Source organism: Ovis aries, chromosome 4, assembly GCF_016772045.2.
Source record: "Ovis aries strain OAR_USU_Benz2616 breed Rambouillet chromosome 4, ARS-UI_Ramb_v3.0, whole genome shotgun sequence".
NCBI lineage: Eukaryota > Metazoa > Chordata > Mammalia > Artiodactyla > Bovidae > Ovis > Ovis aries.
Window position 1 is genome coordinate 68,338,596 of NC_056057.1, and position 16,293 is coordinate 68,354,888.

Genomic DNA, 16,293 nt, shown 5'->3' on the forward strand with positions numbered 1-16,293 from the left:
TGGGGCTGCATGGCAGTGCACTCAGAGAATCGTGGTACAGACGCGACTGCGAGGAAGGCAGGAGCCACACCAGGGCTCATAGGCAGGGTGAGGTCTTCCTTTTAAGAGAGAAGGGAAGCTATTGGATTTATTGCTAACAGTGATGGTTTGGGCTCCTGCTTGAAGAATGGTGTGTGTGTGTGTGTGTGTGTGTGTGTGTGTCTGTGTGTGTCTGTGTGTCTGTGTGTCTGTGTGTCTGTGTGTCTGTGTATCAGGAAGACTGCCAACAGTGGAAGCAGGGATATGAAACTGGAGGCTGCTGAGTGGCAATAATCCAGGTAAGAGGGATTTCTCTGGTGGTCCAGTGGCTTAGACCCTGTGCTCCCAATGCAGTGGGCTGGGGTCTGATCCCTGGTCAGGGAACTAGATCCCACATGCCACAACCAAGAGTCTGCATACTGCAGCTTAGACCCAGTGCAGCCAAATGAATAGATTTAAAAAATAATCCAGGTAAGAAAGGATGATGAGCCAAACCACAGGGTAGTCCTGGCAACAGAGAATAGTGACAAACACCAAATCTATTTGGAGGCAAAATCGAAGGTTGCTACAAAAAAGGTGAATGTGGGAAAAACAGGCATCCAGGTCTCTGAAGTTAGGTGTCTAATGCAGTGGGGTCCAAGGACAAAGTTGTTTTTGTTCAAAGTTATTCTTTGCCCTTGTTCAAAGTTATCCTTTGAACACTAGACTAGAGATGACCTGTAGGACATTTACCTGAAAAGATCAAGTAGGCAGATTGAGCAAGGTATTTGGAGCTCACGGGAGAGGTCTCAGCTAGAGACACACATTTGAGAGTCAATATTCTGCACAATTTCTGCCAGACTACCCAGGTACCCGTTTGGTAATTAATAAACACTTAGGAGAGGATTGGTTGACAACTGGCAGAAAGGGGAAGTGAAATTTTGCATCCTGGAAGATGTTTTGCATCTCTTGGTATGGAACACTCAGAAAATGCTGGTAGAGAAGGCCAGGTGCTGGGCTGCTCAATAAATATTAATTTACTGCAATAAATCTCAAGAAAGCAACAGACTGTTATTTCAGTAACTAACCTTACCCAACTCAACCGGTGCCGCAGCTGTCGTTCAGCTTGTACTCTGTCCCTCATCCTCAGTATCTTTTTACCTTGAGGCTTAATCCTGACCCAGGCACCTTGCTTTGTTCTTGATCACTGCCTTTCTTGCCTTCACATCCAGCAAATACTGTCCTTGCTCTGACTATGTCCCTAATGATTCTCTCAGAACTTGCTCTTCACAGATTTCTGAATCAGCCATGAGTCAACACTGAGTATTCACAGTGTGCCAGGCACCATTCTAGATGCTTGAGGCATGAGTTCTGAGTTCAGTCACTCAGTTGTGTCTGACTCTTTGCGACCCCATGAATCGCAGCACACCAGGCCTCCCTGTCCATCACCAACTCCTGGAGTTCACTCAATCTCACGTCCATCGAGTCCGTGATGCCATCCAGCCATCTCATCCTCGGTCGTCCCCTTCGCCTCCTGCCCTCAATCCCTCCCAGCATCAGAGTCTTTTCCAATGAGTCAACTCTTCACATGAGGTAGCCAAAGTACTGGAGTTTCAGCTTTAGCATCATTTCTTTCAAAGAAATCCCAGGGTTGATCTCCTTCAGAATGGACTGGTTGGATCTCCTTGCAGTCCAAGGGACTCTCAAGAGTCTTCTCCAACACCACAGTTCAAAAGCATCAATTCTTCGGTGCTCAGCCTTCTTCACAGTCCAACTCTTACATCCATACATGACCACAGGAATAACCATAGCCTTGACTAAACGGACCTTAGTCGGCAAAGTAATGTCTCTGCTTTTGAATATGCTATCTAGGTTGCTCATAACTTTCCTTCCAAGGAGTAAGCGTCTTTTAATTTCATGGCTGCAGTCACCATCTGCAGTGATTTTGGAGCCCCCCAAAATAAAGTCTGACACTGTTTCCACTGTTTCCCCATCTATTTCCTATGAAGTGATGGGACTGGATGCCATGATCTTCATTTTCTGAATGTTGAGATTTAAGCCAACTTTTTCATTCTCCTCTTTCACTTTCATCAAGAGGCTTTTTAGTTCCTCTTCACTTTCTGCCATAAGGGTGGGGTCATCTGCATATCTGAGGTTATTGATATTTCTCCCGGCAATCTTGATCCCAGCTTGTGTTTCTTCCAGTCCAGCGTTTCTCATGAGGTACTCTGCATAGAAGTTAAATAAGCAGGGTGACAGTATATAGCCTTGATGCACTCCTTTCCCTATTTGGAACCAGTCTGTTGTTCCATGTCCAGTTCTAACTGTTGCCTCCTGACCTGCATACAGATTTCTCAAGAGGCAGGTCAGGTGGTCTGGTATTCCCATCTCTCTCAGAATTTCCCACAGTTTATTGTGATCCACACAGTCAAAGGCTTTGGCATAGTCAATAAAGCAGAAATAGATGTTTTTCTGGAACTCTTGCTTTTTGATGATCCAGCGGATGTTGGCAATTTGATCTCTGGTTCCTCTGCCTTTTCTAAAACCAGCTTGAACATCAGGGAGTTCATGGTTCACGTATTGCTGAAGCCTGGCTTGGAGAATTTTGAGAATTACTTTACTAGCGTGTGAGATGAGTGCAATTCTGCGGTAGCTTGAGCATTCTTCGGCATTGCCTTTCTTTGGGATTGGAATGAAAACTGACCTTTTCCAGTCCTGTGGCCACTGCTGAGTTTTCCAAATTTGCTGGCATATTGAGGGCAGCACTTTCACAGCATCATCTTTCAGGATTTGAAATAGCTCCACTGGAATTCCATCACCTCCACTAGCTTTGTTCGTAGTGATGCTTTCTAAGGCCCACTTGACTTCACATTCCAGGATGTCTGGCTCTAGATGAGTGATCACACCATCGTGATTATGGGGGTCATGAAGATAATTTTTGTACAGTTCTCCTGTGTATTCTTGTCACCTCTTCTCTATGCTTGAGGCATAGATCCCACTTATAACACCCTGCAAAGTAGCTGTTTGCCCTGGGGGTAGACCTTAATCCCTCAGAGAGAGTAGGAGCTAGGCTCTAACTCAAGTAGCTAGAAAGTGGTAGAACAAGGATTGCAGACAAGTTCAAGTGACTGTGCAGCCAGGCTCCCCTTCCTGGGTTTGCAAAGCTCATTGGATTTCGCCTGTTGAATCAGTCTATACCCTTGATCTGCTACTTCTCCAACAACGTCCACTAGGTGGTCAGTATTCATCGATAGCCACCAAGCATGCCAGTCAGGTTGGCCTGCGTCTGTGCCCTTGAACAGCAGAGTTCCATGACTTGGTAACTGCAGACTCACTTGGCGCTCCAATGTGGAATTTATCGCATTCAGTGGGAGGACCCAGACCTGAGAGGGGCCCACAGCCTGGGAAGTTATTAGGCATCAGAGAAACTAAAGAGATGGAATGTGTTGGAGCAACACACCCGGGGTGACATGCCAGGGACAAGGTGGCTGATGGGAGAAGGGTTTTCAAAGGAAACAGCTTTTATGGCTTTATGTAAATATGTTAATAAAGTTTCAGTCTCTCTGGCCACACACTCAAGCCGAAAGGCTTTCTGTCTTCATTAGGCACATCCCCTGAGCACACAGGTGTACTACAAGGCACAGAGCTGTCTGCTCAAACATCCTCTGCAGCAGAAGCAATGGCTTCACCAGCATCCAAGAAGGGCCTTCACTAGGAGGAGGCCAAGTCCTGGGAGACTGAGCAATGTGTGCAGGAATTATTTGCACGGAAGGACAAAGGGCCCTGAAGCTACACTGGCACTCATCTCAGCAGCACCTGTCGCTCCAGCACATTCGGCCCTTTATCGCCCGACACCTGCCTGACTGGATGGGCCCCACACCACCTGCTGAGGAAACAGAGCCGATGAACATCCCTTTCGCGTTTGGTTTCCTGCCAGAAATGAGATTTGGAATTCCTAGGGGCAAAGTTACCTAAGACTCCAGCCTCCACCGACATAACTTATTAATGAATCAGATTGATAAGTGTCAAAAGGTGCAAAGCTTGGTTTAGAGGACAAGAGTGAAGGAAGAAGACAGCTGCACATGAGCCATATCCGTCAGCCATAGCAGGTGGCGGTGGCTTGTGGCACACAGCTCTGCTCTGCTAAGGCCTCTGGGGCGCTCCCTTCCGATGCAAGTGTGACATTAAAGAAGCAGGCACTGGCACAAAGACAGACATATAGATCAATGGAACAAAATAGAAAGCCCAGAGATAAATCCACACACATATGGACACCTTATCTTTGACAAAGGAGGCAAGAATATACAATGGAGTAAAGACAATCTCTTTAACAAGAACTATAAAACTCCTAGAGGAGAACATAGGCAAAACACTCTCAGACATAAATCACAGCAGGATCCTCTATGATCCACCTCCCAGAATTCTGGAAATATTAAAAGCTTCTGCACAACAAAGGAAAACTTCTGCAGCTCAACTCCAGAAAATAAACGACCCAATCAAAAATGGGCCAAAGAACTAAATAGACATTTCTCCAAAGAAGACATACGGATGGCTAACAAAACACATGAAAAGATGCTCGCCCTCCTACACTGTTGGTGGGAATGCAAAACTAGTACAGCCACTATGGAAAACAGTGTGGAGATTCCTTAAAAATTGCAAATAGAACTACCTTATGACCCCAGCAATCCCACTTCTGGGGCATACTGAAGTAAGCTACAGTATACTGGAATCCACCCTGTATGCTCGGACTGGATGTCTGAAGAGTTTCAGCGGAACTCTGTGAAGAGCCTTCATGAAGCTAATCTGAATCCACCTATCTCCACTGCTAACATTCTACCTGGCTTACAGGATGATGGACATGATTCCAAGATTTTGAGAAACAAAGAAGAGCTTGGATTCTTTCTTTCTTTCTATTCTCTCTTTCTTTCTCTCTTTTATACCCCCCTACACAGATAATACCTTAAATATGCCTTTAATTGCCTGCAATTAATAAAACACTCAAGATACCAATAGCCAGGTTCTTTGCTGTATTCCCAACACCTAGATGAAAGTCAGAACAGAGTAGGCTCCCTCTATATTATATACAATACACATATATAAAATAAATGAACAAATGAACATTTACTATCTCCTTGGGTTACAAGTTCTGGTGCCAGACTTTGCCAGTAGACTTTTAATTAATAACTCTAGGAAGAGATGTGGGGCTCCCCAGTGGCTCAGTGGGTAAAGAATCTGCCTACAATGCAGGAGACACAGAAGACTAGGGTTCAATCCCTGGGTCAGGAAGATCTCCTAGAGGAGGGCATAGCAACCAATTCCAGTATTCTTGCCTGGAGAATTCCATGGCCAGAGGAACCTAGTGGGTTACAGTCCAAAAGGTCACAAAGAATCGGTGCAACTGAGTGAGGAAGAGACTTCTGTTGAATTCTAAGTCCACAAACATTCTTTTCATAGACATTTAAAGTTCTCTAACTCCCTATACATGGTCATATATTTTTCTGATGGCAAAATACTAAGTATAAAGTATACTTTATACTTTATAAAGTACTTAGTAAAAAGTATACTATAAAGTAGTAGTATCAAGTATGAAGTAGGACTGAAGGAATTTTAAATAACTTGTTTCTTAGTGCCCACCCAAAATACCCTAATTAAAACTTTTCATTAAAAAATTCTGTTATTTATCCCAATCTTCTCTTATTTGGATATTACTGAAAAACCAAGGGACATCAGTCAGCAGGGTAAGTGACAGAAAAGACCATACCACCAAATAAAGATCTGATCTCATTCTGAATTTTTCCTTTCAGATCAAATATTTCCTCCTCCCAAGCGATACTCCTGGGATGAGAGTATTCACTCTATTAAAATTCAGACTACTTGATGAACTTCAGTGCCCTTCCACAGAAGAAAGACTTCCGTAGAAGCATTAATGAAACAGTAGTAAGTTGGCTCTGGTTGCGGGTACATATGTACCTAAGTCTTTGATACAGATTCAAAAGCAGATCTAGTCAGTCTGCCAGAAAGTCCTGATGTCAAGGATGACTCTCAAGGTTATTGGAATTAAGAGTCTTTCCCCCGATCAGGCAGATGTGACGCTTTAAAAGAAATTTGCTACTCTCTATTTAAGCAAAATCATACTAACAGAAACAAGCAAGGACCCATAGACCTTTGTTTGAAGGATTTTAGTCTGGCTATTAAAGCAACTGGTCAGCATAAAACCAGAAAACAGAGCCTTCATCTTGCCTTTCCAATCTGGCTGGCATCCCAGATGATAAGAGAACTGACAAGTAAAGGCGGGCCAGGGAAAGTTCTGTGGCTAGGAAGCATTTTTATGAGTCAATATACTTTTAAGCTTATCTCCAAGAATAAAAACCCAGTCACTCTTCTCATAGGGATATTTTTTTTAATATGACAAAGCATAGAGGTTTGCTAAATATGGGTGTTGAGAGTGTCCAGATATTTATCATTCTCTGCATTTTCTCTGCTGGAAGCATTTCATAATAAAAAAAAAAAGCGATAAAAGTATCAAATTGCAGGAGCAAAGGAAAAACAGAATTCACATTTTGGGGAGTTTACAAAAAGATGCTTAATTACCTTTGCAGTGGTGAAAAATGTAAGACTTCTGATTACAAGTTAGTATTTTTCAAATAACACTTGATTTCAAAATATAGATTATTTAGATGTTAAATCTGATGACACTTAAACATTAATAGAAATCAACTCTCAGTAAATCTGAAGGCTCTCCAATATGAACACAGTGCTGACCATTCATCATATTTAATGAGGTGTATTGGAAATAGCTGAGTACTGACCTCCCCAGGACAAATGATCCTCTTGGGACGAGGGGCCTCTTGTTGTAACTGATACACTGCCAAACAGAAAAAGAGAGAATTATAATTAAAAAAAAAAAAAAAACAACCAGCACATACCAACACGGCTTCAAATAGCTCAACCTAACTACCTTTCAAGAACTGCAAATTTCTCAACCAAAAAACAAAGGAGATACCCATTTTTAGACAGAGTCAAGTCAGATCATTTATATGGAAATGAGTCACAATGAATATAAACTGGCAAAATTGATTTTTTAAAATTCTCATAAGGACAATTTAGTTTCATAATTGTTACTGGCATTGTTCATGTTATAGCTTTCTTGGAAGACTAGATAAGACTAAAATTCTTTTGACAATTTTAAAGATGAAATTCTACTTGTGAGTACCTAAGTAGTAAGATCACATAATAGGATCCCTCCGTCTCAATGCTGATGAGAATACCAGGGAAAGAATGGCCTTAGGAGACAAGTGGCATTCTCTGAAATGTTAGTTATAGACAAAGACACAATTGATTCTGCGAGTGAATGAGGCTCCAAGTCATTTCTTTTTTCATGAGTTCCATTTTTGCCCTGCCCATCACCATGGATGCTTAGCTCCTTAACTATTTTCCAACCATTGTCATTCCTTTTTCTTGCGCCCTTCAGTATCTTAAATAATAACAACTCTCTTATATCCTGTATAAAAGACAGATTTTCCGGCTTGGGCATGGAGGAAAGCAGGTAATTGTATACAGAAATATAATTTATCAGACTATTATTTGTGATTTATTAGACTTTGATGAGTGGCTTTCTGCTGCTTAGCTAGTTTGGTTATTTTTCTTAAGAGGAAAAGCCACCCTGTGCATGTACCTTAAAGTTTTACTTTCATGGAAATGGGAGCCGAAAAAAAACTTACTTGATGTTATCTTCAGAGTAGTGAAGAGGGAATAATTAATGTTAAGTAAATCTATGAATCATATCATAAATACATCTACAAAAGGTAAAAAATTCAATTGTATAAAGTCTTTCTAGAAAATGTAATAAGAGAAGTGAAAATTTCTGGCTTACTCTTGGTCTAAAAATAAAAAAAAAAAATTTTAATTGAAAGGGATAGTCATGTGGAAACAGAGGTAGAAATGATGGAACTTATTTTGTATCGATGGCTCCCCAAAGCATTCAGCTCAAAATGGTTATTTTCTTACCTAATTAGGGGTAGACCACTCAGCTTACTCACAAAGAAGAAATCATCTAACTCTCATATAGGTGTTTTTAACTCATCCCATTTCTAAGCTTAGGTTGCCCATGCTAATGATGGTGCCTGTGACACTTAGGAATAACTGTAGCCATGTGTAAGCGACAGGTCAGAGAAGGCTTCTTGTACAGGAGGAAACATGAGGAAGAACTGGCCAAAGATAGAGAAACAGTTTTGGACACTCTATTGACAATCCCAGTAGAGTCCACACTCTCCTTGAATCATGAGAGAGCCTTCATGGAATCCTTTATTCCTCTCAGATCAACCCCAACACCAACTAGCTGCTTTTCAGCAGGGTTTTGCTGTTAATGAGTGTAAAGGGAACCAAACAGGGCATCTCTTAGAATCACAGAGCTCACGAGCAATCATAGAACCCATGTCCAGAGAATCCTATCTCCTCTTATCCTCCTATCACCAGCGCCCTTTGAAGCCAGCAGTTATATGTGGGGGGCATGGCTGGAACGGTTTTGTGAACACCATTTTTAATGCCTCCCTTGAAGGTAGAAAAGGAAGCACAGCTGTTATAAGAGAAGCACTTTTAGCTATGCGTACCTTTGTAATTCATATCAGCAAACATTTGAACACCGGCTATAAAACAGAGACCACGGTCAGCATTACCTGGAGGCTTTGAGGATGAATGGAGGGGAAGGGAGAAGAGAAGGGAACCAGCATATCAGGTGTCTGTTACATGCCAGGAACAATGTTGTATTGAATCCTCTCCAGAGCTCAGAAGAAAGAACATATCATTCTCAATTTTATATGAAGAAATAAGTGCCTAGAAGGGAAATATCTGCCCCAGGGCATCAAGCTAAAATGGATCCTTTTGACTCCAAAGCCCTGCTTTATTTTTCTGTGCCTCAGGGCCTTTGTACTTGCTACTCCATCCAACTGGATTGCTCTTTCCCAAGATGTTTAGATGGCTTCCTCCCTGCTCCTTCATTCAGGCCTTCCCTGACTTGCTCAGCTTGGAATAAAATTCCACATCATCATCCCACTCTGCTCCCTTTTACACCATTTCATGTTTCTTCACGGTCCTCGTCACCATCAACACACTATTTGTTTACCTCGTGTGCTGTCTCCCTTAACTAAAGCATAAGCTCTTTGGGGGCAGGGACTTGGTTCTGTCCACAGTGGGATGCTCAGTGCTTTGAACTGTGTTTGGCACATGTAAAGTGAAAGTGAAAGTGTTAGCCGCTCAGTCATGTCTGACTCTTTGTGACCCCATGGGCTGTAGCCCACCAGGCTCTCCAGGCTAGGATAATGGAGTGGGTTGCCATTTCCTACTCCAGGGGATCTTCCTGACTCAGTGATCGAACCCACATCTCTTGCATCTCTTGCAATGGCAGGCGGATGCTTTATCCCAATGCCATATGGGAAGCCCAGGGAAACAGAAGATAAGAGTATTTTCACTGTCTGTAAAGGAGGTCTTGAAAGTGTAAGTCAGGACAACACTGGTAGAATGCAGATGAGAAGGGAGTTGACTGCTGAGGAGGACTGGCAGGGCTTGATTGCAAATGGAATGGAGGAAAGGGCAAGATTGAGATGCTATTAACAGTTATAGAGGTTACAGGAGAGGAAATGTAAAGGACAGTTCCTCTCCTGTGTCAACAAACTACAGCCTATAGCTGTACACTCTAGGGATTCTCTGAGTAAAGAGAAGTTTGGTTGCTCACCGTCTTACAAATGGAAATAGCCATTTGTTCTCCTCCAGCCAGGAGTATCTTTGAGTTGGGTCCCTGCAAACTCCTCAAGCCAGAGATGCCACCTCTCCTTGCTGGTCCCTGGGCTGCGCACATCAGAAATCAATCACCATTTCTCAGTGAGCTACAAGATCTACTTGGTGCTGTTCTAAGCAACAGAAACTGACAAAGCCTGTTAGCCATCTGGATTCTATGTCTCTATAAAGATAATTAGATGACAACCAATTGCAATGGCAGCCATAGGGAAAAAAAAATATAGGGCCTTAGACTCTATCTCAGCGTCAGTCCCTGTCCCTCCTTCTCAAGACTGGCTGTAACAAAACAAACATCCGTGAGGCCCATTTAATGTAACTGAAACATGTCACGTAATCTTGAAAATGTAGTTTCTTGAATTTTTTTTTGTTGTTGTTGAACAAACACACGTCACAAGCAGAATGCAGTAATAAATGTCACTTCTTGGGTGATTCTGTGCACTAAGGGGCAAGAAGATGGAATCTGCTTCTACGGCAATGTTTCAAATCAGTCCCAGGCTCTTCCCCGCCCTGGGCCCTTACACACAGAAGAGAATCCTGAGCACTGGAATAGGCTATTTGACTGGGGTGAGGGGATGGTCACTAGGAAACCTGGGGGTAGAGAAGAGGAATCCCTGTTCCTGGAGAAATCTGAAGCAGATTGAGAAATCAAGAGTTCACTGAGAGAACCGTTTTTCTTGAGTAAGAAAGCATGGACTCCCTTGGTAGTCCTATGGTTAAGAATCTGCCTGGCCAATGCAAGGGACTCGGGTTCGATCCTCAGTCCAGGAAAATTCTACGTGCCGTGGGGCAACTCAGCCCATGTGCCACAACTCTAGAGGCTGTGATCTGTAGCAAGAGAAGCCACCTCAATGACAAGCCTGCACACTGCAACTAGAGAGTAGCCCCTGCTTGCCACAACTAGAGAAAACTTCGCGAAGCAATGAAGACCCAGTGCAGCCAAAAAATAATAATTAAAAAAAAAAAACTTGGCTTATCCTCTGGTAACACAATCTTCCCCTAGATGCCAAGTGAAAACCACGGCCTGGGTGATGCGAAGCCCAGTCCAGATCCATCAGCTCTTAACAGACCCTGCAGCAATGTCCTCTAACAGCCTCAAGTCCCTTAAGAAGGCATGTGGACCCAGGAGCCAAACCTGGACACTCAGCTGTGACCCTGAGCCAGTGCCACCCTGTTCACTGCCCATGACTTCGCAGTATTTGTAGGAAAGAACTCACGGGTATGAGTAACCAATGGTGGGGGCTTTGATGGCCTCTTAGTTCAACCCCACCTCCAGGCTGCTGTGTGCAGGCTTTGTCTTTCTAACGAATGTCCAGTCTTGCTTGGGATGAAGGTTTCTCCTCTTGTCCATGGCACACTGAAAAATCTGAGGATGAGGCTGTGGAGACTTGCATCAGGGGGTCTCAGGCCTAAGTGCATGAGGAGCACCTGTGGGGTGTGATAAATTACAGATCCTCCACTCTTCTGATTCAGAAATTTGGGGTCAGGCTGAGGAATAGTTATTATAACTATTCTCAGGTAATTCTCATGCAGGGGGTCTGTGGACCAGAATTTAGAGGTTCTACACTTCTCTTTAGAAAAACAGGCACAAGCTGTGACTGCCTTACCTGCTGCCCAGGGGAGTCTCTGGGGAGAGCTGCTGGCCATGGCATCTGCTGCCTAATTGGCACTTGGCCTCTTAAACAATAAAATCTTTCAGAATATACCCATGGTGGTTGGCTTTTAAACTCGTCTGCTTAGGGCATGCAGTTCATACAGTTCTGGCTGAAAATTTAGAATGTGGCTGTATTTTATTTTTAAATTAAACTTGAAAATAGTCTTTTTTAAAAAAATTGAAACCAAATATTTCTCAGTGACTTTGCCAATGTTTTGGGGTATGGTATTGAGTATGAAGGACTACATGTAGATAGATGATACTTTGAGGCGAGATTATTCTTATGGAAGTAATAGCATTAGCTTCTAAGAAAAATGGGGGAGCAGAAAAGGCAAGAACTTAAGCATGTAGTATCATTGTTCTTTGAGTCAAGATGGAGTTTTCATTCTTGTAGCCCCACAGATCAAAGCACACAGTCTTGTCTAAGGCAAAGACTTAATATGCATTTGTTGAATGAATGAGCAATCTGCTGCTGCTGCTGCTGCTAAGTCACTTCAGTCGTGTCCGACTCTGTGCGACCCCATAGACAGCAGCCCACCAGGCTCCCCCGTCCCTGGGATTCTCCAGGCAAGAACACTGGAGTGGGTTGCCATTTCCTTCTCCCATGCATGAAAGTGAAAAGTGAAAGTGAAGTCGCTCAGTCGTGTCCGACCCTTGGTGACCCCATGGACTGCAGCCTACCAGGCTCCTCCATCCATGGGATTTTCCAGGCAAGAGTACTGGAGTGGGGTTCCATTGCCTTCTCTGAATGAGCAATCTACTTTATATAAAATATTGAGAGAGCTGATTTTAAATCACACATGCATTGGTTGCCTTCTAGGCATCCATTTCCATCTTTCCCACTCCAACCATATTCCAAAGTTTCCAGTCATAGAGATTACATAGGAGTGAACCCTCTTGAGTTCCAGCCTGGTGCCCTGATTGGTTTAGGGCAGTTAGTGTTACTCTCTGACCATAGTCATGTAGCCAGGGTTGGGGACTCACATCAAATAGGGCTGAGACATTTTTTTTTTTTTTGGTAATATTTGTTACTTTATGATTAATAGAAAGCACTGCTCTCCTGGGCACATTGACAATGGTAATCATATTAAATGCCCAGGAAAGCAATTACCAAACAAAATTTAATTGCCTCTAACACCAAAGCTGAATTTGGGTGCAAATAGTCTCTCTTTTTTAAAAAACTGAATTTTGTATTGGATTACAGATGATTAACAATGTTGTGATAGTTTCAGTTGGACAGCAAAGGGACTCAGACTAAAACAAATGCTAATACTTTTGTTTGAAGTAGACTATCTCTTTGCGAGTTGCTTTTGGATGAGAATGTGGTAGCTCTCTGGGGGTTATAAGACAAAAGCCTACTAAATGTGGAGCTAAACCTAGGAAAGCAGAGCCAAGAAAGGAAGACATACGCACTGGGCTCCAATAATGTCTTTGAGTTGCTGGACCAAGGCACGCCTAAAGCCAGTGCCTCTCAACTTTTTGCTTATGTAAATCAATGTGTTTAAGTGGAATATTCTGTTATTTGTATGAAAGAGCATTGCAATTAGCATTAAAACTTAAAAACAGCTTCTTAATGTGGATCATTGTGAAGTAGAAGTAGATTCATTTTCCTTTAGGAATAATGTTATAATTGGGACAAAAGCTTCATAATAAGAATCTAGTATCAAATAATTCAATATTAAAACCAACAATAGATGATGGATGAGAGAAAAGACATACCTATATACTTCTATAATCACTGTAAACAATCAATTTTTAAATCAAGTCCTATAATATGGCAAAAATGAACAGCATCCAGCAAATGTATGAGAAATTTCAAAGTACCAAATAATCACTGGAGTTGAAAAATTAATTGTGTGATGGAAAATTATAGATTCCATAAATGATACATTAAAGAGTTTGAATCAACACCTAAAATTAATCTCTGAAAGGATGGTTTGTGAGTATTCCAAAGAGAAACACTTGGTGTTTACCAATAGGTTATTTAAAGCCAAACAAATTTCATATTCTGATAGGTTTATTGGATTTTCAGATATGGAAAATGCTATTGTTTTAGCATATTTGTATATTAACATGGACCTCATGAAGTTTTGAAGGCCCTCAATTTCTTCTTATTTATCTTTAAAGACCTACGTGCAAATTTATCCTCTTCTAGAAAGTCTTCTGTAATCCCAGGAGGGAGAGGAGTAGTATATTGTTGCTTCAGTCCATTTGCATATTAATTGGTTTACATCTGTCTTTCTAGACTGTAAATTGGAGGAAAGCATAGACCATATTTTTAGCTACTGTTGATTCCTAGTGCTTCTCCTAATGCTTATAATGTATGTTTGCTAAAAGACCAAATGAGTAGCTGATAAACTTGACAATAAGAAGGAGTAGCAGGAGTTGGCAATGTGTGTCAGATGAGCTTATAAGTAGTCCAACATCGAAACTCAAAGAATTAGTGGATTCAGGACAATCAAAGAGAATTCTCAGTAGTACCCATGTTTTTGATGTTGTGGATGGCCCTGCTGATGGCATCCTCCCTTCAGAACTTCAGGGTGCAGTTCTGAATAACTGGAGACTCTCAAATAGAGCCTGGATGACTATTGGCTGAGTATAATAAAGAGGAACTTCATATATGTCATTCAGCTCAGTTCAGTTCAGTTCAGTCGCTCAGTTATGTCCAACTCTTTGCAACCCCATGAATCGCAGCACGCCAGGCCTCCCTGTCCATCACCAATTCCCGGAATTCACTCAGATTCACATCCATTGAGTCAGTGATGCCATCCAGCCATCTCATCCTCTGTTGTCCCCTTCTCCTCCTGCCCCCAATCCCTCCCACCATCAGAGTCTTTTCCAGTGAGTCAACTCTTCGCATGAGGTGGCCAAAGTACTGGAGTTTCAGCTTTAGCATCATTCCTTCCAAAGAAATCCCAGGGCTGATCTCCTTCAGAATGGACTGGTTGGATCTCCTTGCAGTCCAAGGGACTCTCAAGAGTCTTCTCCAACACCACACTTCAAAACCATCTATTCTTCGGCGCTCAGCCTTCTTCACAGTCCAACTCTCACATCCATACATGACCACAGGAAAAACCATAGCTTTGACTAGACGGACTTTTGTTGGCAAAGTAATGTCTCTGCTTTTGAATATGCTGTCTAAGTTGGTCATAACTTTTCTTCCAAGGAGTAAGCATCTTTTAATTTCATGGCTGCAGTCACCATCTGCAGTGACTTTGGAGCCCCCCAAAATAAAGTCTGACACTGTTTCCACTGTTTCCCCATCTATTTCCCATGAAGTGATGCGACCGAATGCCATGATCTTTGTTTTCTGAATGTTGAGCTTTAAGCCAACTTTTTCACTCTCCTCTTTCACTTTCATCAAGAGGCTTTTTAGTTCCTCTTCACTTTCTGCCATAAGGGTGGTGTCATCTGCATATCTGAGGTTATTGATATTTCTCCTGGCAATCTTGATTCCAGCTTGTGCTTCTTCAAGCCCAGCGTTTCTCATGATGTACTGTGCATAGAAGTTAAATAAGCAGGGTGACAGTATACAGCCTTGACGTACTCCTTTTCCTATTTGGAACCAGTCTGTTGTTCCATGTCCAGTTCTAACTGTTGCTTCCTGACCTGCATACAGGTTTTTCAAAAGGCAGGTCAGGTGGTCTGGTATTCCCATCTCTCTCAGAATTTTCCACAGTTTATTGTGATCTACACAGTGAAAGGCTTTGGCATAGTCAATAAAGCAGAAATAGATGTTTTTCTGAAACACTCTTGCTTTTTTGATGATCCAGCGGATGTTGGCAATTTGATCTCTGGTTCCTCTGCCTTTTCTAAAACCAGCTTGAACATCAGGGAGTTCACGGTTCATGTATTGCTGAAGCCTGGCTTGGAGAATTTTGAGCATTACTTTACTAGCATGCGAGATGAGTGCAATTGTGTGGTAGTTTGAGCATTCTTTGGCATTTCCTTTCTTTGGGATTGGAATGAAAACTGACCTTTTCCAGTCCTGTGGCCACTGCTGAGTTTTCCAAATTTGCTGGCATATTGAGGGCAGCACTTTCACAGCATCATCTTTCAGGATTTGAAATAGCTCAACTGGAATTCCATCACCTCCACTAACTTTGTTCGTAGTGATGCTTTCTAAGGCACACTTGACTTCACATTCCAAGATGTCTGGCTCTAGGTGAGTGATCACATCATCGTGATTATCTTGGTGGTGAAGATCTTTTTGTATAGTTCTTCCATGTATTCTTGTCACCTGTTCTTAATATCTTCTGCTTCTGTTAAGTCCATACCATTTCTGTCCTTTATCGAGCCCATCTTTGCATGAAATGTTCCCTTGGTATCTCTAATTTTCTTGAAGAGATGTCTAGTCTTTCCCATTCTGTTGTTTTCCTCTATTTCTTTGCGTTGATCACTGAGGAAGGCTTTCTTATCTCTTCTTGCTATTCTTTGGAACTCTGCATTCAGATGCTTATATCTTTCCTTTTCTCCTTTGCTTTTCACTTCTCTCCTTTTCACAGCTATTTGTAAGGTCTCCCCAGAGAGCCATTTTGCTTTTTGCATTTCTTTTCCATGGGGATGGCCTTGATCCCTGTCTCCTGTACAATGTCACGAACCTCCATCCATAGTTCATCAGGCACTCTGTCTATCAGATCTAGTCCCTTAAATCTATTTCTCACTTCCACTGTATAATCATAAGGGATTTGTATTCATATGTATTTCATATGTCATTAGGTTTGTATTAAATGGCCTCAACTGTCCCTTATGTATATCTAAAGTTTTATGATTATAGAGCAAAGTATACACACACACACACACACACACACACACACACACACAACTTGGTTAGATCCAAAAAATCAAAACCA

General features: G+C 42.2%; 1 protein-coding gene across 3 annotated transcripts in view; it reads right to left on the minus strand.

Annotated features, from left to right (window-relative positions):
* The window catches only part of CHN2 (chimerin 2), a 343,495-nt gene that overhangs the window by 164,861 nt on the left and 162,341 nt on the right, over positions 1–16,293 (minus strand). For all 3 annotated transcript variants that reach the window (XM_004007934.5, XM_060414780.1, XM_042248636.2), the window contains exon 3: positions 6,807–6,862. In XM_004007934.5, the coding sequence (XP_004007983.1) occupies positions 6,807–6,862 (56 nt within the window). The remainder of the gene's footprint in view (positions 1–6,806; positions 6,863–16,293) is intronic.